General features: G+C 33.5%; 1 protein-coding gene and 1 pseudogene across 1 annotated transcript; one reads left to right on the top strand and one right to left on the bottom strand.

The window, feature by feature from the left end:
• The first annotated feature begins 570 nt into the window (after positions 1-570).
• LOC149550036 (plastid division protein PDV2-like) lies at positions 571-4,046 on the top strand. Its single transcript, XM_089795002.1, has 2 exons — positions 571-962; positions 3,372-4,046. The coding sequence occupies exons 1-2, from the start codon at positions 696-698 to the stop codon at positions 3,933-3,935; spliced, it is 831 nt and encodes a 276-aa protein (XP_089651128.1). The 5' UTR covers positions 571-695; the 3' UTR covers positions 3,936-4,046.
• A 12,357-nt stretch (positions 4,047-16,403) lies between these two features.
• Positions 16,404-18,038, bottom strand: LOC149550035 (uncharacterized; annotated as a pseudogene).
• Between the last annotated feature and the right edge of the window lie 6,257 nt (positions 18,039-24,295).

Raw genomic sequence — 24,295 nt, 5'->3', positions numbered from 1 at the left:
AACTATGTTCTACCTAAAATAGGAAAAGGTCTGCCTTAATAAGGTAAAATGTGGTTTCAATTCCTATCTCCAATGCCCAAGCAACAACAGTCTCATCCTCCTAAAAAGCAGATGAAGACATTTCCAAGTATGATGTCAATTCCTGTCTAAACATAAGCAATCCCAAGCAAAGGTAGGATAATCTAAGGCCATTGTCAAAAAGGGCAACATGTGATATCGATTGCTCTCCTAGTACCACTCCATAAACATATCGTTTCTAGTCAAATCAAGAGAAGAATAGGTCACTCCAAACAGAAATGGCCATACCAAACTTGTCAAATCATGTCAGGCCGATCAATGGTGGACTCTGGAATTCTAAACGCGTGTCCAAAGGGACGCAAATCCATGCACACTTAAGTGCATGTTTACTTTTCATCTCCCCTCGATTCTGCAACTTTGCTACGTATTAAATGACGGTTTTGTCCATCCTTCCTAAAATATCCACCATTTAAATGCTTTATATTAAGGTTAAAATATCTTCATCCCTCAACTTTATAAGATCCAATATGTTTGTTTATTTTGTGACGTTCCTCTACTTTTCTTTCTGTTTACCTCTTGTTTTTGAGAAAAAGTGAAGCTAATGATGCTCACATTCTACTTGGGTAATTTGTAGAGTTCTTCTATCCCTTTTGGGTCTTCTTATATCTGACATTTTAATGGATACAGATGATGTTATAATGGCATTGAGGCAGGCATCTGAGCTGCATGCCAAGATAAATCATGCCATGGAGAGAGTATCAGCTTATGGGAGGGAAATTAGCATTGGTGAAATAGCCACTGTGGTAAATGTAGTCAATGGAAGTTGTATGAATGGGGATTTAAGCCATCTTTCTCCAAAGGAAGCCCTAGCCATGGAAGCAAGGAGCCTTGCTTCCATTGGAGATTCTTTGGATGTTCTTCAAGACCAACTTTATTGTCTACAGGTTAGTGAAGGCAAGAATGGCTATTTACATGAGTTTCATGATTATCATAATGGAAATCAAGCAAAATAAATTGATCGCACCATTTTATTGATGTGCATATTTTAGATAGAATCTTTTTATATGTGATCGTTTAGATATATGCTTAAGTAGATCATTGTAATCTTCTATATATAAGAAGAAACTACAGCTATATATGCTGACATTCCATCAAAAATTTGTGACCATACCACTTAAATATCTTCACTAAAATTTGCATTGAAAATTAGAATACACTATAAAATCAACATTTGGGAGGAACAGAATAATTCTGATTCTAAGAGAGAAAAAGGGGAAGAGGAGGTAGAAAAAAGTGAGAATTCTGCTGACAATTCTGTTGATAATGCCGAGATATCTGTTGGAAATACTCAAGTGTTGACTAGAAATGCCATAACTACAGAGACTACCCATGTTTCGGCCAGCTTCACCCTACAACCCAATAGCATCTGTGAAGATAGTAGCAAAGTGGATACCTCCCCCATTACGATTTCCTCCCGGTCAAGGAAAAATCCAAAGTCTTTACTAACCCAAAGGTATTGCAAGTTGATAACCAGGTGGAAAAAGCTAAAGAGGAAGTTAAAAAGGAGGGAACTAAAAACAAAGAGAAGGTCCAGGAGCAAAAGGGGGCAATTGCCCAACTGGATCAAAGGGTTAAAACTTTAGGGGAAGGATTCTTCACCTTCTCTAAATTTACCCTAAAAGTCACTCATGCTGCTGCCACCACCCTCCAAATGTTGGCACAGGAGAAAGAAGAAACAAGGCTAGATATGGAAGATCATAAGCTCCTCTAAGTTTCTTGCTGATGATTGGGCTTGGGTTTTATTGGCTGAGAATGGAAAAGAAAAAATAGAGAAATAAATCTATAGTTTTAAGGGATCGTTGGATCTTAGTTGTTTTATGTTATTATGTTGTTACTTTGTTTGCTGGTATCCAACTGTTACTCAGACTTGGGTTGGCTTAACTGTGCCAACAATTTTTATTATAAAATTAAGTAGTATGGTTAACTCTATAGACTCTGCTTTAGATTAGTTGTTTCTGTTCATAATAGTATGTTGGTTAATAGTTTAGGTAGAATTATAGTGGTTAAGTTACTTCTTGTTTTGTTTATGTATCGGTGTGTTCTCTATTGGTTTTTGCTGGTGATGTGCTGGTTACCAGTCTTTTGGTTGTAAGCACTGACCCCCTTGTTGTTGGTCGCTTTTAATTTTAAAAACATTTTGTGCCCCAAGAACCATAATTTGTAATCTTCCCTTGCTAGAAATAGGTGCTTGATCTTATGTCTTACACTGTTTCTATTTTGCTCTTTGCCATTCTTGTCTTAGACAAATTAATTATTTCAGGTGAGAGCTTCTTGTATTTTGACTCTGTATTCCATGGCTACTAGAGTACTATTAGTGGTGTATGACATGGCTAGTTAGTGCCAGAAGTAGTTTGGAGTGTACTTCATCAAATTACATGTTTAGAAGCCCATAACAAGTATATATTTTAATGCAAATCGGCTGCTAAATACGTTGTTTTGTTCTTCCTAAACAACAGAATATGATGCTTAGAGGTTGGGCAGGCATCCACGTAGCGGATGCAAGTGCCGCAACACATCATTGGAAAACTTATTTGGTTTCACTATTCATGTGCATTTTGTTGTACCTATAAGTATTATAGAATGTCCATTTTTCAATTTTTAAATAAATGTTTCGAGATTACCAAAGCTAATCACATGCAGTGCTGCTACTTATTATGGCATGACTTTTTGTTATGTTGAAGTGTCCCATGCCCAATTGGTACTATAATTAGTATCGAATCTTCCCTATAAACGTAAATTTCAATGCAAATTGGTTGCCCAATATTCTTAATGTTTCAAAGTACAATAAATGTTTGTAAAGCTACCCACGTGGGGATGCAACTGGCAAAACTAAAATAAATCATAACGTTTTCAGTTTCTAGTTTTCCAATATTTTGAGTATTTGATTATAGTCGATGAACAAAATGATTGTTAGTGGAAGACGCTTCAGTTTATGACCTATGAACAAATTCATTGTTGAAAGTGAAATAAAAGATCAAATTAATATACTTCAGTCTTCGAGTTCTTTTATGAGATGATGAAAGGATTTTTTTTTTCAAAGAAATTTCAATCTACAATTTGTGTTTCTATATCTTGTCTTTCTACATCAGATAACAAAACGATAGATCTGTGATGTATTATTAGAGAAATTTTAGCCTGAGACTCATATATTAATGTCAAATAAGATAACACTCTTTCTTGATACTTAAGCAAAAGAAATATAACAAACAAGAAAATGGTCTTATAAATCATTCCTTAGACTTTTTCCGCCCTTATATTTTACAATAGTTTAGTTCTATTGTTTTTGGTTACAGATTTTGCAGGATCAGCAGCGAGCTGATAGGGAGGAAGCCTTGTTTGAGATGGAGGAAAGCAGGAAGATTCTCCTTGCGAGACTAAGAAAGCACAGAGGAAGAGAGTGGGCAGTTGTACGGGAGGCTCTTGCATTTGTAGGTGAGCCGGTTGAAGAAGAAGATGCCATCAAATATTGCTGTGATCAAGATCCTCATCAATGTCACCCTCTCAACAAAAGTCTAACATGGAAAGAAGAGAAAAAGGAAGAGCCTTTCTCTGAAATTCAAGACTACCCAACAGATAAAAATGAACCTTCTCTAAAAATTGACAAAATAGAATCAAAGGGATTTCTAAAATCTCTGTGCAATAAATTGGGCAAATCAATGGGTTCTGTTAGCTATTTGACAGCTAAAACTGCACTTGTAGCAGCTGGTGTTTTCACTCTTTTGGCAGTTTCTGAAATGGGCAAGAACAAGCTTAAAAACCCATCTTCTCTAGAACCTCATAAGAAATTTCCTTCAATGGAAGAGAGCTGCCAATCTACTCATGAAGGCGTATTGATAAGATCCAGTATCTCTCCTTAGACGTTTTGTCAAAATTTTCATTAATTCCCATGAATACATTGGTCTATTGTAGCTTAAGTACCCATTTACAAATATCATTGTTATGAAAGGTTAATCTCATTCTGGCTATAAGAGGTCTAATATTTGTAAGGTGATCCAGTTCTGCAGGGATTGTTGCAAATAAAGTAAAATTGTTTTTCAGGATTTAATTTTGTGGCTGCCAGATAGCACTTTTTTTTCAGACTTTAATTTGAATGGGAGACGTTAAACAACCACAACTGATGGGTGTGTCTGATGATTTGTAACAGCAGGGACACATGGTCAGGATGTGGGTATGACTCCAAACCCTTATAAATGGGAGAGATTTGAACAACTGCAAAGTGATGGTATCTTTTATCGCAGGTAGACCATAATATACTTACTCTTTAGATTGGGTGTTATTGATAAGTATAGTGTCTTCTGCCAAAAATATGTTAGTAATAACTCTATTCAATGTTTAGGGCGAGTATTTTTGAGGGGACGATAATAATCAGCATAAACTTAGTAAATGGAAAGTGATAGTAAAATTGTTAAAATTAATTGGAAAATAATAATATTATTAAATTTTGTAATATGCATATCATTTTAAAAAGTATTTACTTGTTTTGTAAGATCTTTTAGCTTTTCTCTTAGTGATCTCCTAGATTTATGGATTTATTTATGTTTCAATTGCTACATTTCTTTAAGTTTCTGCCTATTTTTTTCCCTTCTTTATCCATCCCTCAGATTCTAGTGGATATCCTATGGCTCTAAGGGTTGAGGTTGTGCCATACCCTTAGGTTAGAGTTGAGTTCTCTCTTACCCTTAGATAAGCAATAAGTTCATCCCTTTACCCTAGGTAAGGGATGAGGCACGAGGTGTTTCCCCTCGGATCTTGGGGCAATTTTGAGTTTTTATATTTATTTTCCTGCTTAGTGCAGTCAGCCCTTTTGATTTTTTTCTAAAGTTGCTTGTCATCCACTACACATGCAAGCTATCCATCATTATTGTGCACATTCACGCTATCAATTTCAAGAGCAAGATCCGTTCAAGGCACCTTTCAAGCAAGTTTTCAAGGTGCATTCAAGGAGTTCAAGCCAAGCAAGAAAGAATTCATTGAAGGCCCTCATTTCCAAGTCATCAATCATGCATTTCCTTCTCAAGTCCTAGCTTCTTTCCTTGTTAGAGATAGTCAAGTTGGTCATCAAGGAAGGAGATTCACATTCATCCCCCTTACAAAACCCTTCAAGCATTCAAGATCACACTCGTTCATGAATATATGATTTGACACTTGTAGATCTATTGCATTTATGGAAGCATCATACAGTATCACTCTATTTATTACATATATCTACACACAAATATTTATTCATCTTCATGGATAGAAGATCTGGATCCATCCATGGAGATTTGACAAGCAGGGCGAATATTTACATTAGCCTTACTTTTACATTCTTTTGCATTACAATGTTAAGTTCTGAATGGGGGTTTGACCAATGAAAAAATATCAGTTTTCTTGTGTGAAGGTAGAGATCTACAAGTTTTTTGGAGCAACAAACTCATATCTTGAATTAGGGGTTTAGATCCCTAGCCGAGTTTCAGCTTCCAAAATCTTTTGCAAAATGGGTCAAAGATGATCTCATCCATGATCCTAGTCATTCTTGACCATCAAGTCACCCCTAACCTTCAAGCCATCCAATTCTAGAGTCCTCCAGATTCTCAAATTTTATAGGTATTAGTTTCTAGGTCCTAGATCTAGAATTATTTTAGTTTATGTTATTGTCTGCTACCCAATTCTCAGAATTTGAAATAGTCTCTCATTTTGATCCTCAAAATGAGATTGATTTCTTAAATTTTTCATTTTATAGTGCTTACTTAAATGCATCATATCTAATACATTTGACTTGTAATGTCCCCATTTTTTGCTAGCATTAGAATATTAGGGATTAGCCTATTATTGTGATCTTTGTAGGCTAATAAGGTGGTTAGAAGGTTTTCTTGGGGATTCACACTTTATGATGGAGCATAATTTCATATTATAATATTATAATAAAGTGAAATAATAAGAATATCTTTTATCCCACATTGGTGAGAAAAGTAAGTGAGTTCCCACAAGGAAAGAATAAAAGGGCGTGAGAGGTTCTTTTCTTATCATTTGATTATTATCATTTTCATTTGATGAGTTTTGTGGAACCAAGGGTTTTAGCATTTTTCACTAGATAATGGAGTTCTTTTGTGTGCCTCCATTTGAGCTAGTGAAATACCTAGGGAATTTGGTATTGGGAGAACATCATACCTAGGTGTTCTATTCAAGCATATTGGTGAAATATCCTTCAAGGGGCTGCAATTCTTGGAGAAGAAAAATTAGTCTTTTCATTGTGTCAAATTTGTGGCCTAGGGCCAAATTTGTGGAGTAAGATTAAGGGAATAAGTTGGATATTATTACGGTAACTTGCTATAGTATCACTACTATAGTAACACCACTACAGTAGTGTTGCTATAGTAACTTGCTATAGTAATACTGCTACAATAACACTACTATAGTAACTTGCTATAGTAATGGTGTTAGTGTCATCGTTATAGTGATCTGCTATGCTAATTCACTATAGTGTCGTTGCTGCTATAGGAACTCACTACAATAAAAATATAGATTTCCTTGAGCAGCTTTTCAAGTTCCTATGTATTTCATTTGTATTGCATGGAGGATAGATTTGAATATTTTAGGGCATGTGTAACAATTTAGAAATAATTTGTACTTTGATTTATATCAAAGTTTTACATCAGAATTTGTTTCCCTAATGTCTTATTGATGTAGATGCATATTTTATCATTTATTGTTAATGTTCTATGTTTAAAAAAAATACAAAAATATTTTTTTTTGGATTTTTGGAGTTTTGCAAGCGTATCTATTAAAGTTTTGCATTTATATATATCCATTGTGTGCAACATGTTTGATGAAATTATCAAGTTAGCAATTAGGAAATAAAAATCAAAATTGCATGGGATATTACAGTGGTATTTGAGCTTGCTTGTAAAGTGTTTGACGAAATGTCAAACAACTAAACTATAGAAGAAATTGGTGTTTGATGAAGTTATAACCAATTGGGGATATTATAGTGATATTAGAGCTTTCTTGCAAAGTGTTTGGCAAAATTTCAAACAACTGAATTAGAGAAGAATTTGGTGTTTGAAAAAGTTATAACCAGCTGGGGTTATTACAGTAGTATCAAAGTGGTTTTTTGCCATCCTATGGGTGGAAAAATTATTTTATTTTCAGATTTGTTGGTATATGTGGAGTGAGAAGTACTCTAGCATTTTCTAGTGATGGAGAGACATACAAAGACTCATAGTTCTAGAAGTCGATGGAGTAATGATGAAGTTAGCATGAAAATGAATACTTTGAAGGAAAGTATGGAGAAAGTTAAGCTTCATCAATGGAGGTTTGCAAAGATCTTGTTGAATCCAAATATAGTTGACAAGGTAGTGAGGTATATGGTTTTTACCTTTAGAAGGCCGAGATTGAGGTTGCACGAAAGGAAGCTTGAGTTTTTCCTGACATGTGTCCATGATGTAGATGTACCTATATTCAATACAACACCAACTAGTCCTATCCACAGTGTTGATGATGTACTTATTTCATAAGGATATGTGGATGTGTTAGTGCCCTTGGTGGATAGTAACATCGAGTTTCAGTAGGTTGAGGCTCCTAGAGTAGTCGTTATAGTTAGTTTAGAGGTAGTTGATGATGTAGTTGTCACTAACTATTTAGACTCTCGTAAGGAGGGATTTGTTATTGGAGACTTATATGTCAACTATCGTCGAGTTGCTCTAGTGTAGTAGGAAGTTGATTCCTCAGGTGGGACCGAGGCATGTATAGAGTCACTTAGCTATGATGTTCATGATGTCAGTATTTCAACAGAGTTAGTAGATGCAAGTTTATGCTCTAGTATTACTGATTTGCAGCTTGACATTGAGTCATGTGTGTAGAGTCAGGAGTCCATAGTTGAGGCTTTGTCAAGAGATGTCGATGCATATAGTATGGACACATATGATGATCCATTTGATTATTCTATGAGATGTACTAGATATAACACCCCTTGCCAGATATTGGGTGATGAATTTGAGGAATTTTTGGATGGGATCTAGGATCAATGCTTATAAGATCTTACTATTGAGGTCGAAACCAAGACATGCAAGGAAATTGATATGGAAAGGGCTTCCATTTCTTTAGATGAGGAGTTGGTTGAGATACATGGTAGTTGTATGTTGTATGAAAAATTGTGAAAGGAAGATAGAACACATATGAGCAATCTTTGGGTGGAGATTTCTGAGTTAGTTTCCTATCTTAGTGTAGTTAGTGAGATAGAGAGTTTTCATAGCTCAGTCAGGGATTATAAAGGCATCACGTGACTTGTTAGATGATAGTGAGTAATAGTGACATTTCTTCAACTCTTGAGCATTTCGATGTTATCCATTAGATGTTAGATACATCCAATGTTTGATGAGTGTGGTAATAGTACTCTTTCTTTAGTAGAGGTTCATGTGCTTTGAGAGGGTGTCAGGATCTTGAAGCATAGTTACTTTCAATTAGTTGTTGACAGGGATTATCTTCTAGAGTGGGGTAACACATGCTATGAGATGTTTTTAGGGAAAGAAGAGGAAGTGGCTGAGCTCACCCAAGAGATTGAGGTGATTGTGGACTCTTTTTAGTATACTCAGTTGGCTCTTCAAGAGTCACAGTCATAGTTGAATGAGGTTACTATAGAGTTTGAATTGATACATTTGACACCAGCCCCAAACCCTATTCAATTACTTATTATGGTTGGTGGTAAGTTTGCTTCTATAGATGAGGATGAGGGACATGATGATGTGGTGAACAAATTTGTCCAGGATATTAGTGTAGTATGTATAGAGGAGGCGAGAACATCAGTGGAGAGGGGCTCTCATGGTGATTTTCTTCCTTCTACTAGAAGTGAATCTATTTCTTCTTTTTATATAGTTGATAGCATTGGACAGTTGGCATTGTGACATTTTTTGAGGGATTAGTTGTGAATTATGGTGGATTCAATTGATGCTTCCACATATAATTTCTATTGTATTGAGTCATTCATGGAGTATTTGATGGAGAGCTCAAATTTGTGGGAGGTTTCATATAGTATATTTGAGGCTACTCTCATTCAAGGCTCTCATGGTATACGATGATTGGTGAGGAAGATTGTAGAGACCTTAGGTACAATGTTTCCTAATAGGAATTTTGTGGTTGGATGTTTTAAGAGGGTTTCCTAGGATCCTACTTGACCAATAGTTCAAATTCCAAGATTGGATTCATCTTCTAATTTCCAGTTTGATGATGATGAGCCCTTGATAGAGATTGGGAGTTTTTATTGGCATTACATTATGAGGAGTGCTCATCACTTTTCTTTTGACCCATAGGTAAAGAACTTGGTTTTTAGTGTTATGGATGATGATAGGAGGTTTGGTATTCATTATACCTGTAGAAGGTGTACTTCTCCACCAAGGGATGGAGATTATGAGATACATGGTATTATGAAACAATTGGATGTTCTAGTAAATGAGATGAATCAAAATCACAAATGGATGATCTAATTGATTTAGAATCTGAGACTTGAGAAGAGCATGATATCATTTTTTCAAAAAGCGAAATGTGATGATACAATTGTGGCTTTCAATTTTTGGGAAATTTCTTATGAGACATTGCATGAGCTAGGCATAATTGAGGTGGAATGTGATGAGAATTTATTTGAGGCTATGTTATATGATGCAATTGTTGGCATGAGTTCCCCAGATCATGTACTTGATGGAGATGCAATGATATGAGAGTAGGAGCATGGGAGGATACTATTATATCAACAACCGCTTTTGTGTCGGTTGATCCATCCAATGAAGAGATTAGTAGTATGCATGTAGTTGTACATGTGTTCTCTAATGATGGTACACTTGTTATTGTTGATTAGGTGAGTGATGTAGTGACAAAGTCATGTTATACTATTGATCAACAAAGTGTTGATGTTCACTTGATGAGAAGTCCTATGTTCGACATGGATGCAACATTGTCTAATGAAAATCTATTATTTGAGGTTTATGTTGATCACTTACTTGAGTGGAGTTGGGTTCAACTTTCACCATCTATAAAGATTCAATTTTGTGTTGCGGCAGTTGGTAATGTTCCTTTGCCCACATATTTTGATGTGGCTACACCTATTGTTTTGATTAAGTAAAAATAGGTTTTAAAGGACCTGAAACCTTTAACAAAGTATCAAGAAGTAATATCAGTATAACAAGAGGAGTCTGAGATAAAACATAGAAATTCAAACCACATAGAACACAAACTAATAGGCCTCATAGAGAACATAAACCAACAAAAAGTAAGAGGCCATGGAAAAAAAAAGCTAAAAGAAACAACAAAAGGACAACAAAATACCAACACCTAAACAACTATGTAGTTTGTAGCAGGTCAGTAGCCTAATCTGCCAAAATGTGCATGTTCTTCATAGTAGCCTTCATTTCCTCCACCCTACTCACATCCCCAACCTTCTTGGAATGAGCCCTTGTATGCTTGCTTGGTCCCTAGTTGTCAGTCAGAGTAGGTGAATCCTACCCTTTATCTTGCTTAACCTTTTTCAAGAGACTGCTAACATTATCTGCCATTGTCTTTAATATGTTACTATTCTGCTCAGCCATCTTCTGAATCATTTTTTTGATATTCCCCATTTTGGTCTCCAGACTCTCTAGCCTCTTCTTGAAATTAGTCTTAGCCTTCTCCAAGACCTTATTCTTATCTTGAAACATAGGGAACTTCTTCATTAAATTTTCCACCTCTTCAACATTACCAATTACTTCTGATAACCATTCAATATGTTGACCCAAAGTGCGTTCCCCTCTAGCCGTCTTACTAAACTGCTCAAAATCCTTAAAAATAACCTGCATTTGTTGTTTTAAGTATACAAATTCCTTTAGGATGTTCCAAGGATTACCAATAATCCCTTTTGTAACACCCATCTCTCTCTCATTCCTATTATTATCTAAGGATTGATCCTCTTCCCCCAAATTCTCTTTTTCCAAATCCATATCCTTGGAACAAATCTCAGCCCCCTTTTGAACCATAGTCACTTTTCTTTTTCTTTCCATTTTGTGAATAAGAATTTCCTCATCTGAGGGAACTGAAACCCTATCTTCCTTCTAGCTCATATTCCCCAAACCCTTACCTCCACTCCCTTTCTTCTGAGATCCCCTCCTTCATCCCTCATCACCATCATTTTCTTAGTCAGAATCACTCCCCCTAACTTTCTTATTCTTCTTCTAAGAACTGCAACCATCAACCCCTTTCAAACTCATGCTAACCCCCTCCACATCATCCTCAGTCTTAGAATCATAGCCCATCTTTGAGACACTACCCTCTGTATCATACTCAACCACCTTCAAACTATGGCTACACCTATTGTTGATATAGTTGGCATGAGTGCATATGGTTCTCTTGTAGTTACATCTCTTCAAGGGATTGTTGGTCAGGATTCCAGTCTAGTATATATTATATGGGTACAGACCAGGATAAAGATGTTTCTTGTGGGGTTTTCTTCTGGTGATATTCTAACTCCTACATCATTAGCACAAGTCAAGACTACTATAGTTTAGGTTATGTTGTTGGTCTTAATAATTTTCTAGTGGTATGCAGTTGGTTCAATGTTCAATAGGGGTGGCATATAATACTTCATGTGGGATCTAGGTGGAGGTTGGAGTTCACTATTTTGCTGGATTGCTTGGCGATAAGCAATCTTGGGAAGGGAGGAGTGTCATGTCTCCATTTTTTGCCAGCATCAAAATTTTAGGGATTAGCCTCTTATTGTGATCCTCGTTGGCTAATAAGGTGGTTAGTAGGTTTTATTGGGAATTAACACTTTGTGATGGAGCATAACTTCATATTATAATATTAACACTTTATGATGGAGCATAACTTCATATTATAATATTTTAATAAAGTGAAAATATAAGAATATATTTTATCTCACACTCGAGAGAAAAGTAAGTGAATTCCCACAAGAAAAGAATAAAAGGAATGGGAGATTCTTTTCTTATCATCTAATTATTGTCATTTGTATTTGATGAGTTTTGTGGAACCAAGGGCTTCAACATTTTCCACTAGAGAACAAAGTTCTTTTATGTGCCTCCATTTGAGCTGGTGAAATACCCAATAAATTTGGCTTTGGGAGAACATCATACATGTGTTCTAATGGAGCATGTTGGAGAAGACAAATCACTCTTCTCATTGTGTGAAATTTTTGGCCTAGGGCTAGATTCATGTAGTAAGATTAGGAAATAAGTTAGATATTGCTATAGTAACTTGCTATAGTATCATTGCTATAGTAACACTGCTACAATATTGTTGCTATAGTAACTTACTATAGTAATGTTGCTACAGTAACTTGCTACATTAACACTACCACAGTAATTTGCTACAATGCCTTCGCTATAGTGAGCTGCTATAGTAATTCAATGTAGTAACACTGCTACTATAAAAAATTGCTATAGTAAAAATCCAGATTTCCTTGAGCATTTTTCTAGGTTCCTATTCATTTCCTTTTTATTGCATGGAGGATGGATTAGAATATTTTAGGGCATGTGTAAAAAATTAGAAATCATTTGTAAACTGATTTATATCAGAGTTTTACATCAGAATTTATTGCCCTAATGTCTTATTGATGTAGATTCATATTTTCTCATTTATTGTCAATGCTCTATGTTTCAAAACAAATACAAAAACATTTGTTATTGGTTTTTTGGAGTTTTGCAAGTGTATCAATTAAACTTTGGCATTTATATATATCCAATTTGTGTAACATGTTTGACAAAATTCTCAAGTTGGTAATCAAGAAACAAAAATAAGAATTGCATTGGGTATTACAATGGTATCAAAGCTTTCTTGTAAAGTATTTGAAGAAATGTCAAACAACTAAACTAGAGAAGAAATTAGTGTTTGATGAACTTATACTAGTTGTGGATATTATAGTGGTATTAGAGCTTGCTTGCAAAGTGTTTAACAAAATATAAAACTATTGAATTAGAGAAGAATTTGGTGTTTGAAAAAGTTATAACCAGTTGGGGTTGTTACATGAGTCCTTTACTGTCATATGTGCTTTACATTACTTGCATTTTCAACTCATCAATCTAGTTTCACTATTTAAATACTTAATCAGATCAATTAATAATAGAATAATAAGGGGAAAGAATATCCTATCAAAAGAGATATCTTGAGTATACATCTATACATCTTGGAAAATAACTTGGATTCAACATGGACACCCCTTATCCACTTTGGGTAGTGTTGATATAATTTGGGTCTTTTGGAAGGCTATACTTGTCACTTTCCTTGATGTTCACCCAAAATTAGGAGTTAATTATAAACATCTTAAAATCTATATCTCACATATTTGTTACCTCCCTAATTTTTATGTCAAAGCTATATCATTAGTTTTGTGGTAAATTATTTGTATTTTATGGTATACTTGATTGGTGACACATTCTTTGACTTTTTCAATTATCAAATAGTTATCAAAAGGTTTTAGCTTGATTGGTTGGACATAAATTATGAGGATGTTGTTATGTTCTTTCATTTAAATGTAAAAAAAAACATCTCCTAAGGGTTCAAACATAAAGTTCATTGTTTACGTAGATTAGATTTCTACTTCTCACTAAATATGGTGCATAAAAAAAACAAAACGATGATGTGATCTTGTACTCCCAAGCAATTTTAGCAATTTTGGTAGACTTGTGATGCCAAACTCTGACTCTTTGTTGAAATAAGATAATTATTAATAAATTTTCATCTTCTTTCATTTTTTTTAATCTTTTGAATAGTAAAAAAAAATTAAGATTAGGTATCTTTTTTTGAAAGAATTCAATTAGTTTTAATGTGATTTTAAATCAAGGGTAATATACAACTTATTTTGGAAAAATAGATGGTGTGCTATCATATCCTAAAAGTCTATTGCCCCATGTAATTTATTCAAATTTAGGAAAAAACAAAAATAAGAACATCATGGTTGGATGCATATTACTCTAATAAAAGAAAGCTTGAGTCTATAAGGGAACTTAAGAAGGATGTTATGTTCCAAGCAATTCAATATGTTATTAACCCTAATGTAAGGAATTAAAACTATACAAAATTGCTTCATACATGATAGTGTAAATTTCAACCTAACTATTACAAAAATGTGTCTCAAATTTCTGGATTTGATTGTGTATAATTTTTTTTCATCAACGTTTCGAATCATACTACATGATCCATCATCAGGATGCTAGAGAGAAAAAAGAACATTTTTTCATGTTCTTTTTTTCTCTCTAGCATCCTGATGATGGATCATGTAGTATGATCCAAAACGTTGATGAAAAAAAATTATACACAATCAAATTCAGAAATTTGAGACACATTAGCATGGATTGTGGAAATCTAATAGATCTCATATTACAAAAATTTCAAGAGACAAATAAAATTACACATGAAGTAACAATAAACACATAGCACAATGATTATTGTGAGAAAACCTCAATGAGAGAAAAATCCCATAATGTAAGACCTTCATAATGTATTAAATCTAATCAATAGGAGATTAAAATACACTTGTAATTCAAGTTGTTGCAAGAGTATCACCTCATCTCAATCTTAGATGAACTTCACAAGAAACCTTGTAGCACCTAATCTTTGAAACAAAATTTCATATTCAAACTCCTCCCTAAGACGCCCTTTTTATAGACTTCTCACAACCTAGAAACTATTTTTTGTTTTACATTATCATGTGCAAAACCTATTTGACATGTGTTGTACATCTTTGACTTGTGTTTCCTAAGATAGGCATGAACAAGTTAAAAATAGTTTCTCATGTCCAAAGTCTTATCTCCTATTTCTTATTTCCTTTTTTTGACCCTTACAGTTGTCATGAAATGTGTCATATACCCTCTAAAAATGGCCCTCCAATATTATACTATGGACAAGACATATTTTGACAACGAATTTTGGCTTTTTGAAGGAACTGACATGGAGATAAATTTCAACTATATTTTTGGCACTGAATCTAGAACATATTGCAAGGTTGAGATACATGTTCCACTTATAATGTCCTACATCCCCATCAGAGATAGAATACATGAGCTAAGTACCATATTAGAGTGTTGTTAAAAATTTGGTGTATGTTATGGTCTGTACAAGACCATACATTGCTCGAGCAATAGGAGATCTTTTGTATTACATGTCCAATTGAGATATTGAGATAGAATAAAAATAGTTTCTAGATACTTGTGGGGTATGTTAGAGTACTCTATGTATTTTTATAGAAGAAGAAATGAGCATTGGACTTAAATATTTGAGGCTATGTAGATTTAGAGTGAGCTAGATACCTTGATAGAAGATGATCCAATAATGTAAATGTATTTATGTTATTTGGTGCTACAATGAATTGGGTGACCAATCAACAAGTTGTGATCACTTTGTCCATTATAGAGGTAAAGTACATGGCAAATATTCATGCCTACAAAAAAGGATATTTGGCTTCAAATATTATGTTTAGATATACAAGGTGTAGTGACAATTTATAGTGACATCTACACAGTGAACCCGTCATTTCATGCCATGACCAAGCACATTGATGTGCAATATCATTTTATGAGAGATATAATTCAAAATTCAAGGTGAGGTGAAGCTAAAGAAGATAGAAACTTATCAAATGTTGTTGATGTTTAACTATGCTCATGAGCACAAAGTTCACATGGTGTCCAAAGTCTATGGGCCTTTCAACCCCTAGTAGTTAAATCCATGATACTATGATTTTTCTAACTCTTGCAATATTAATTTAATAGATGAGAGAATGTTGAGAAACTATTAACACCATTTATATATTATATAAATAATTAATCTTCTACTATTTTCTTTTATAAAAATTATATATACAACTTTCAATTTTTTTTATTAATTACTTTATTCAAAACATATAATAAACCTGAACTACAACATCAATACAACTTATGATTATAATTACTATTTATTATCGTAGAAAGTGTAAAACTGTAATTATTTAACATTATTTTACTTTCTTAAAATATATAAAAATTAAATAAATTATCATAATATATCTACTCTCACACAAAGACTTTTATACATTTTTCAAAATATTTATTCTGAAACATCTGATTTCATAATTGATTAATGTACTGAATATGTCATAAATAAATATAAATTGAATCATTTTATTGATAAGCATATTGATCATTTGAAATGGCCAACTTTATTGGCATCACAAAGTTTCGAGGAGGTACTAAGTAAGGTAGAACGAGGGCAAGATAACTCAATGCAATAATGTAGATTGGGGTCGAGAAGGCTCATTATTCCATTGTATAGCACTTATCTAGCTAGAGATTCATTTTTTCATGGATGAAGAGTTATGATAAGGTTGGTGATAAAGTTTAATGGGAAAGAGAAAGAGAAGGCCATGGTGCATCTGCTTCATGGGAAAGAGAAAAAGAAGACTCTGGTGCATCTGCTACAAGAGAAAGTGAAGACAGTGGTGCATCTTCTACATGAGATAGAGAAAGAGAAGACCCTGACGCGTCTGCTGCATGAGAAAGAGAAAGAGAAGCCCATGGTGTATCTGCTCCATACTGTTGTTTGTTAATTGTGTTACAAAATTTAGGAAGGTATATTCCTGTCAATAGTAGGTCATTGACACAAAATATTCAGCTTAGATGAAATGAAATAGTAAATGAAACAACAGAGAGAATGTTATAAGTGTTCAATGTACTAAAAGTATTACTTACCTTCTCCTGCAGCCAGATTGAAGTATAGTTCCATGATATTGGGGCAACTATTTAGGCAACTATCTTAGCATAACTTTGAAGTGAATTGACGATTGGTAGTTAGATCATCAGAGGACATGCCCACAGACATTCTTGATAAACCACAATAATCCAGACACTCTTTGCTCTCAATCCATTCGATTATCTGGTCTGCCTTGATACCAGAAGACTGCAATGCACATCCACATTATCAAGAGCTAGTACAAATATATCATATTGCATGTTTTCATATCCAGAGAACAGTCACAAAGGTATGATGAAGTGTGTTTTGGTTGAGACTGGTTCTTTGAAAAGGATGGGACAACTTCAGTTCTTTCGAATTTTAGATTTCTTTGAAGAGATATGTATTCTGTCTGTTTTGATTGTTAGTTTAGCTGTCCCTCTATTGTAGTGTTGGTGTTTTTTTTTCTGAGTTTTAATATACACATCTGATCTTCTTGATAATAGATCACTTAGATTAGTAATCAGGTATTATAAATTAAATTTCTAATTTTATAAACTCCCTAAACATTATACACTTGGCAACCCACTTTCAATTCACAATCCTAGTCAAAAGCATTTTCCCAACGAAACTTTATTATAAAAGTATGATTTATTTCTTGTTTATCTACTTGGGATTCTTTGTTAATCATCTCTCATTTTGCTGACATTTAGTTGTAACTAACCCTATTTATATATTTTGATTAAAAGAAAAACACAGGTCTAAGTTTTTTCTTAAATTCCAAATATATATATAGCTAACCAAGATTCTATTAATAAAAACATTTTTCATGACTGTTACTGAAACTATTCTCCTCGCATACTAAGTAAATCTCATTTTAACCAGATGGGCTCTTAAGTGAAATTCTAACCTGACAATCAAATTGGGGTGATTTGGATTTGGAGATGTATTTATTCTCAAGAACACAGCGGACTCCTGAGGATGACACTGCAAAAGCACAAAAATCCACTGGCAGCTTCTCACATTCGAAACCTTCATTTGCACACATTAATGTTCGTAGTTAACATTAGTCTTCTACAGTGCATGATAAAAAACATCAAATGCAAAACATACACAATTTCATCAAAAACTTAAGAATACAATCAACATTTAATTCCATCACTGTACAAATCATGTATGCCAATTAAACATCAGGCTTATTCAATAAAATAAAAGTGAGGGAGACACTGACCTTGAACCAGAAACATATTCATGATCGAAAGTGCAAAAACAGTATTGACTGCAACTGCCTTTGGAGAACCCATTTCTCACAGGAAGTAAACTAATGTTGACAAAAGTTTGTTTGCTTGTTACTTGGTGTTGCTATTCAGTATTCTGCGTATGTCTTCGGCTATGGTGGTACCTATTTATTGGCATGGTACATCCAGACAATTCTGACTGTCCTTACAACTGTCCGGCTATTAAACATTTGGAATAAACACTTAGTTTAAAATCTAACGCAAATTATTGAAATCAAGGACTGAATTTTAGAACAAATATCCTCGGCACACATTGCAATTACTTATTATTGAACGGTTGAAGTTAAAAATGGATCTCCTGCTTTCCTCCATTTCCGTTGTAGTTTCAACAATAATCATTTAATTTTAGTTCATCTAAGTTACAATAAATTGTAAGCCTTGGACGGAATGCTAAACATTTGTATCCAGCTATTTGTAAATCATTATTCTTTGTTATGGACTCTTCCTATAGTTGAAGTTGTAACTAATTAGGCGTGGTATGACAATTTTTTATTTTACTTTTAGATTTATTACAAGGTAAATGACGTTAAATAATTATAGTTTAATATTTCATCTAATAATATAAGGTTATTATAATGATAAACTGTATTATTGTTATATTTTAAGTTTATTATAATGCTTTCAGTAAATTAATTAATAAAAAGTATTAGAAGTTGCATATATAATTTTGTAAAAGAAAATATTAGAAAGTTGATTATCTATATATAATATATGAATAGGGTTAAATATCATATTAATGTTGCCTTAAAAAAAAATCATATTACTGATCACAAGAAAATGTAGCATGAGAAATGAAGAAAGCAAGGAATGTAGTTTATTTAAAGAGAAGACCAATGTCTATAAGTTCTATTAAAGATAATATAGCTTTTAATATATTCTATTTGTTTAGAATCTATGAGCACTTTACACATCCAATAGTATGAAGTGGTTAATAATGATGACAATTTTCTTATGAGTAGTGCAAAAGTTGTGGTACATGATTACAAAAAAATTATTTCTCTTCTCTATGATATGGAAGTTACATACCCAAGAAAGTGGACAATCTAAGAATTAAGAATGATTGGTGGGGGTTAATGATAATGCACCATGAGTAGAATTTTAGGAAATAATGTGCCACAAGTAAGTTTGTTATTGAATAAAGGATATTGAAAATGATGTTGGCTCAAAATGTAAGGGATGTTGGAGTTGAGGAAAGCCAACTCCGAAGACGCCCAAGATCACCTGCATGCGAGAACCTGTCAAAGAGAAGCCAAGAAGAGGAAGAGCATGGAGCAAGGGAAAAATCCTAAATGGACATGAGAGACAATATGTGCAAACACAAGAAAAAAATGTATTTACAATATGCACAATGTCTTATAATATATGATGTGATTATGTGATATAATGAGAGAGAGGTCGCTTATAAAGACCTCAAGGAAGTTGTAGAACAAGTTGGAAGGTGGTAGAAGATAAGTATGACAACTCAACACATATCCACAAAAAGGTTGAACATGCTAAAAGGGAACAAACTCCCGTGTTGTCATCAACTAACCACTACATGCATTAAATACAAAATATTAAATAAATGCACTTACCTAAGTAAGCTTAAGTAATAGAATAAATAATTAATAATTAATTATTTAATCTAACAAGGGAAAAGGGCATGGGTATGTGATTTTGACCATTACAACCTTGAGGAATTAAAAGGATAAGTTGTATTAGTAATACTATGGAGACACAAAGTTACATGAAGTGATTTCTATTATGTATTCTAGAACTATCATGAAATAAAACAACTATATAAATAATTGATATGGTATACTTATGCTCATTCTATGATCTAGGATTGAGCTTCCCCCTCTTCTCTTTTGGAATATGTACAAAGGATTGATAGCCGAAAACTTGAAGGTGTGCATAGGAGATCCTTTTTCACAACCATTCCTCTTCCTGAATTCCAAAGTCCAAAGGAGATGAAGGACTTTGATTAATCAAATACATTGTTGTATTGTAGGGTTATGCTGAGAATTGTTTGCCTAAACTAGCATTAGAAAGTATGCAATAAGCTTCCTCAAGAATATATTTATTGATGAAGCAACAGATTTGCAAATTCATATCATTGTTCTGACTTATCCTTTGGATCCTCCCTGATCAAAATATTCTTTGTAGCTCATTGGATACTCTTCTCTAAATGAGATATCCTTCTTTATTCTCATCTTATCTTCTTCTCCACTTTCTAGTATTTCAATCCACATCTTGAATTTTCATATATATGAAATCCAATGTCAAGTAGGCTTGAATATCCTTTCACATAAAAAAAATAACATCCACTAAGTCAGCTTGCATGAACCAACTAATAAATAAAACTAATCTACTGTAGGTCAACTAAAACTGAAAACTGGATCACTCGAGTACCACTGAGTTCCTTGCATTGGTAATCAACCTTACTCAGTTTACAATGAGCTTCTTTGATAACTGACATTACTTAGTTTACACAAGAATCCCTGAGCTTGCTTCTTCTGAACTTATGCTCACTATATCCTAGAGTTTTCTAAACATGTTTCCAACTAGCAGTGCTCAGTTAGAGTATACAATGTGTGTAACATCAATAAAAATATATAATTGAATAATTGTTATCAACAACCTCCCTCTTTGGCATTGATGACAATACAACATGTCATTAAGAAAATAAAATTTAGAGAAATCAGGATGATTTGTAAGATTTTATAACATCCTTAGTTTCATTTTGATTCTCTATCCATCCATGAAAACCCCCTCTGAGATTATCCCACTACCATCTTATCTTTAAACTCCATCAAATCAAGTTCTCCCTCTTGCATATTATTACCTCTGATCAATCTCTCCCTTAATGAATATATGACATAATTCTCTCCCTCTTTCTCAAAAAATTCCAAAGACTTGACATAGTGATTTTTACAATGTATCTAATGTACCAATTCATATGCAATAAGCTCTGACTTCTTTGCATCAACTTGATAGATCTTCAATTTAGTTTGGTTGACACATCACTAATCTGTACTCTAGTGAGCATCATATAGGGGAATGACCCCTATCTTTCCTCTTAGATACAAAATGCATCCTTAGGTAATAGTTTGGTAAATATGTTAGCAACCTACTCCTTTTTGTTAACATATTCTAATCTAACCTCTTTATCTTGAATTAATTCTCTTAGAAAATAATAATTGATGTGCATCACTAGATTTTTAGATATATTTATTGCTCTTGTTTTATCACAATAGACAACCACTAGATCCTTCATTTCTTCCTTCATTTCTGATAACAATTTCTTGATCTACATTATGTTGTAGCAATTAATTTCTACAGAAACATATTCTTCTTCTACTGTAGATTAAGAAGTACAATTCTACTTTTTTCGTGTCCATGACACTAGCCTCTTCTGAAGAAATATTTCTCCTCCACTAGTGCTTTTCCTTTCATCAATGCTTCTAGCCCAATCAACATCAGTAAAGGATTTCAACTCAAAGTTTCCCCCTTTCTTGTACGATAAACCATAGCCTTGACTACCTTTTAGATATCTTATAATTCATTTTCTTGTCATAATATGATTTTCTATTGGATTTGTAGATAATCTTACAACTATACCAACTGCTAATGCAATATTAGGTCTTGTATGAACAACAGACTAAAGTTTCCCAATCATAGATCTATAGGTAGTCTAATTTACCTCTTTAGAATCATCATTCTTAGATAGCTTATTTCTAGTAGACATAGGTGTTCCAATTGGTTTAGAATCTTCCTTTCCAAAGGTCTTCAATATCTCCTCTGTCTATAACTCAGCTTCTTCTAGCCGAGACTCGATTATAACTATTTCTAACTTGGGTTACACTAGCTACAATTTGGTCTCCTCTATCTAAGACTCAGATTTTAGAGTCTGTGACTCTATTCCTCTTTCTGAGCTAGAAAACATGTAGTTTTAGTGAAGTCTAGGTTAAAAAAATTACCTTTTGTTTGATTACCAGTTCCAACTAGGTTTCCTTTACCATCCACATGCCTAGCCTTCTCATTCATGAATTCTACCTTAAATCCAATGTTGTTCAGTTGTGCCACACTTAGAAAATTATGTTTGAGTCCTTCAACCCAGTAGCCATTATCACATTTGATTCTACCAATCTATGTAATAGAACCTTTTCCCTTCACATAACATGGTTCATTGTTTCCAAATTTAACACTTCCACCATCATAGTCCTCCAAGTGTTCAAACTTAATTTTATCACCATTATTGTAGTGAGAACTACCACTATCTATTATCCATTTTTCATTCTTGCTAACATGAGATCTAGGAAGATAGTTTAGCCTTGAATGTTGATTATATGCTGTGAGATCTAGGAAGATAGTTATCAAAGTTATCCAACTCAAAAGCTATTAACCTTTCCACTAGTGCATCCAAAGTTAAATATCACTTTTTGCATCATAGCTCACCTCTTGAATAGGTGAAACTCTAATTTCATAAATACAAAGAATAGTTCTTAATATTTTGTTGACTACTATTTTATCTTCTATTTTTCCTCCCGAATCTCTAATTGCATTCACACTTGCTTTGATTCCTCACTGTATTTTGCAATGTTTTCATCCTCTCTCACCTACATTTGATTAAACTGACCTCTTAAACTTTATGCCTTTGCTCTCCTCACATTGTTATCTCCTCCATAGATATTTTCTAGCTTGTTCCACATTTCATGAGTAGTACAACAATCTTTGACTTCATCAAATTTAGCATAATTGAGAGTAGAAGCAATGCCAATCATCATTATGTTGTGATTTTTTTATCTACCATCTAATCCATAGTCAAAGGATCAAGAGGTGACACATACTAGTTCTCTATGAATTTTAAGCTTATATGTCCAATTTTTCCCAAATGCAGCTTCATGAAACCCTGTCATGCTTTGAAGTTATCTTTGCTCAACTTACAAATCTCTCTTCTGTAAGACATCTTGATCTTTAGCTTAGATCCTTGAAACCTTTCCTATAAGCACCAAGAGTTCTGATTTTTTTTATAGAAATATAAGAGGAGCTACTGAGAGGGGAGGTGTGAATCAATTACCACTAAAAAAATTCCAAATTCCTTAGATGTCAATACAAGCTTGCTTTTAACTTATAGCTTAGTTAGAACTAGATATTTATTGTAACTCGATTAACAAAGAATTCTTAAGAAAATGATGTGCATTAACCTTTAGTAACTTAGTTTTAGAAAGATAAAGCAATAAGTAAATAACATGAATACATGAGACACCAAGATTTAACATGGAAATCCAATTTGGGAAAACCACCAATTTAACTAGTTACAATTTTTCACATTTTTGAAGTGAGCCTTGTTAGGAGCCAACCCTGTTAAAGGTTACAAACACACTATTAGGTGTGACCCTATTAAAGGATTTGAATCACCCTATTAGGAGTGGCCTTGTTAGAGGTCTTAAGACACTTCAATCTAGAAATGTCACTTGATTAGATGATTTACAAAATGACTTTTAAGTCAACTCTATTAAGAGATCTCTTTAGTGCTACAATTGTTAGAGAGTAACAATGATTGACCTAATTGACAAAGCAACTAATTTGTGGATTTAGATCAATGTTCTGACTTATCCTCTAGATCCTTCCTAATTAGAATATTCTTTGTAGCTCCTTTGATACTCTTCTCTAAATCAAATATCCTTCTTTATTAACATCTTATCTTCTTCTCCACTTTTCATGTTTCAATCCACATCTTGACCTTTCATATATATGAAATCCAATGTCAAGTCAACTTGAATACCATTTCAAATAAAAAAATAACATCCACTAAGTTAGCTTGCATGAACCAACTAATAAATAAAAATAATCTATTGTAGGGTGGCTAAAACTGAAAATTAGATCACTCGGTTATCACTAAGTTCCTTGGTAACCAACCTTACTTAGTTTACACTAAACTCCTTTGGTAACTGACATGACTCAGTTTACATGTGAATACCTAAACTTTCTTCTTTTAAACTTATGCTTGGCATATATTGGAGTCTTTTAAACTTGGTTCCAAATGGCAATGCTCTATTAGAGTATAACATTTGTGTAACATCAATGACAATAATAATTGTTATCAACAATACTATGATCCACCCAAAAGTTATCAAACTCAAACAAACATAATTCACCTCCATTATTAGTTCTTAAACATTTGATTTTATGCCCACTTTGATTTTCAACAAGAGCCTTAAAACTTTAAATTTTGAGTAAACTTTAAATTTTCCAGAGATCAAATAAATCCAAACCTTTCT

The sequence above is a fragment of the Cupressus sempervirens genome, chromosome 7 (assembly GCF_028749045.1).
Source record: "Cupressus sempervirens isolate cs-2001-9-10 chromosome 7, ASM2874904v1, whole genome shotgun sequence".
NCBI lineage: Eukaryota > Viridiplantae > Streptophyta > Pinopsida > Cupressales > Cupressaceae > Cupressus > Cupressus sempervirens.
Note: the sequence above shows the minus strand (reverse complement) of the source record. Positions and strands in the feature narration are given on the sequence as shown.

What these genes read in the sequence shown, in the direction of transcription:
- LOC149550036 (XM_089795002.1), top strand. Translation starts at nt 696, where the DNA reads ATGGATACAGATGATGTTATAATGGCATTGAGGCAGGCATCTGAGCTG. An exon ending in ACCAACTTTATTGTCTACAG is followed by an intron (nt 963 to 3,371) that starts GTTAGTGAAGGC and finishes TTTTGGTTACAG; the next exon opens with ATTTTGCAGGATCAGCAGCG.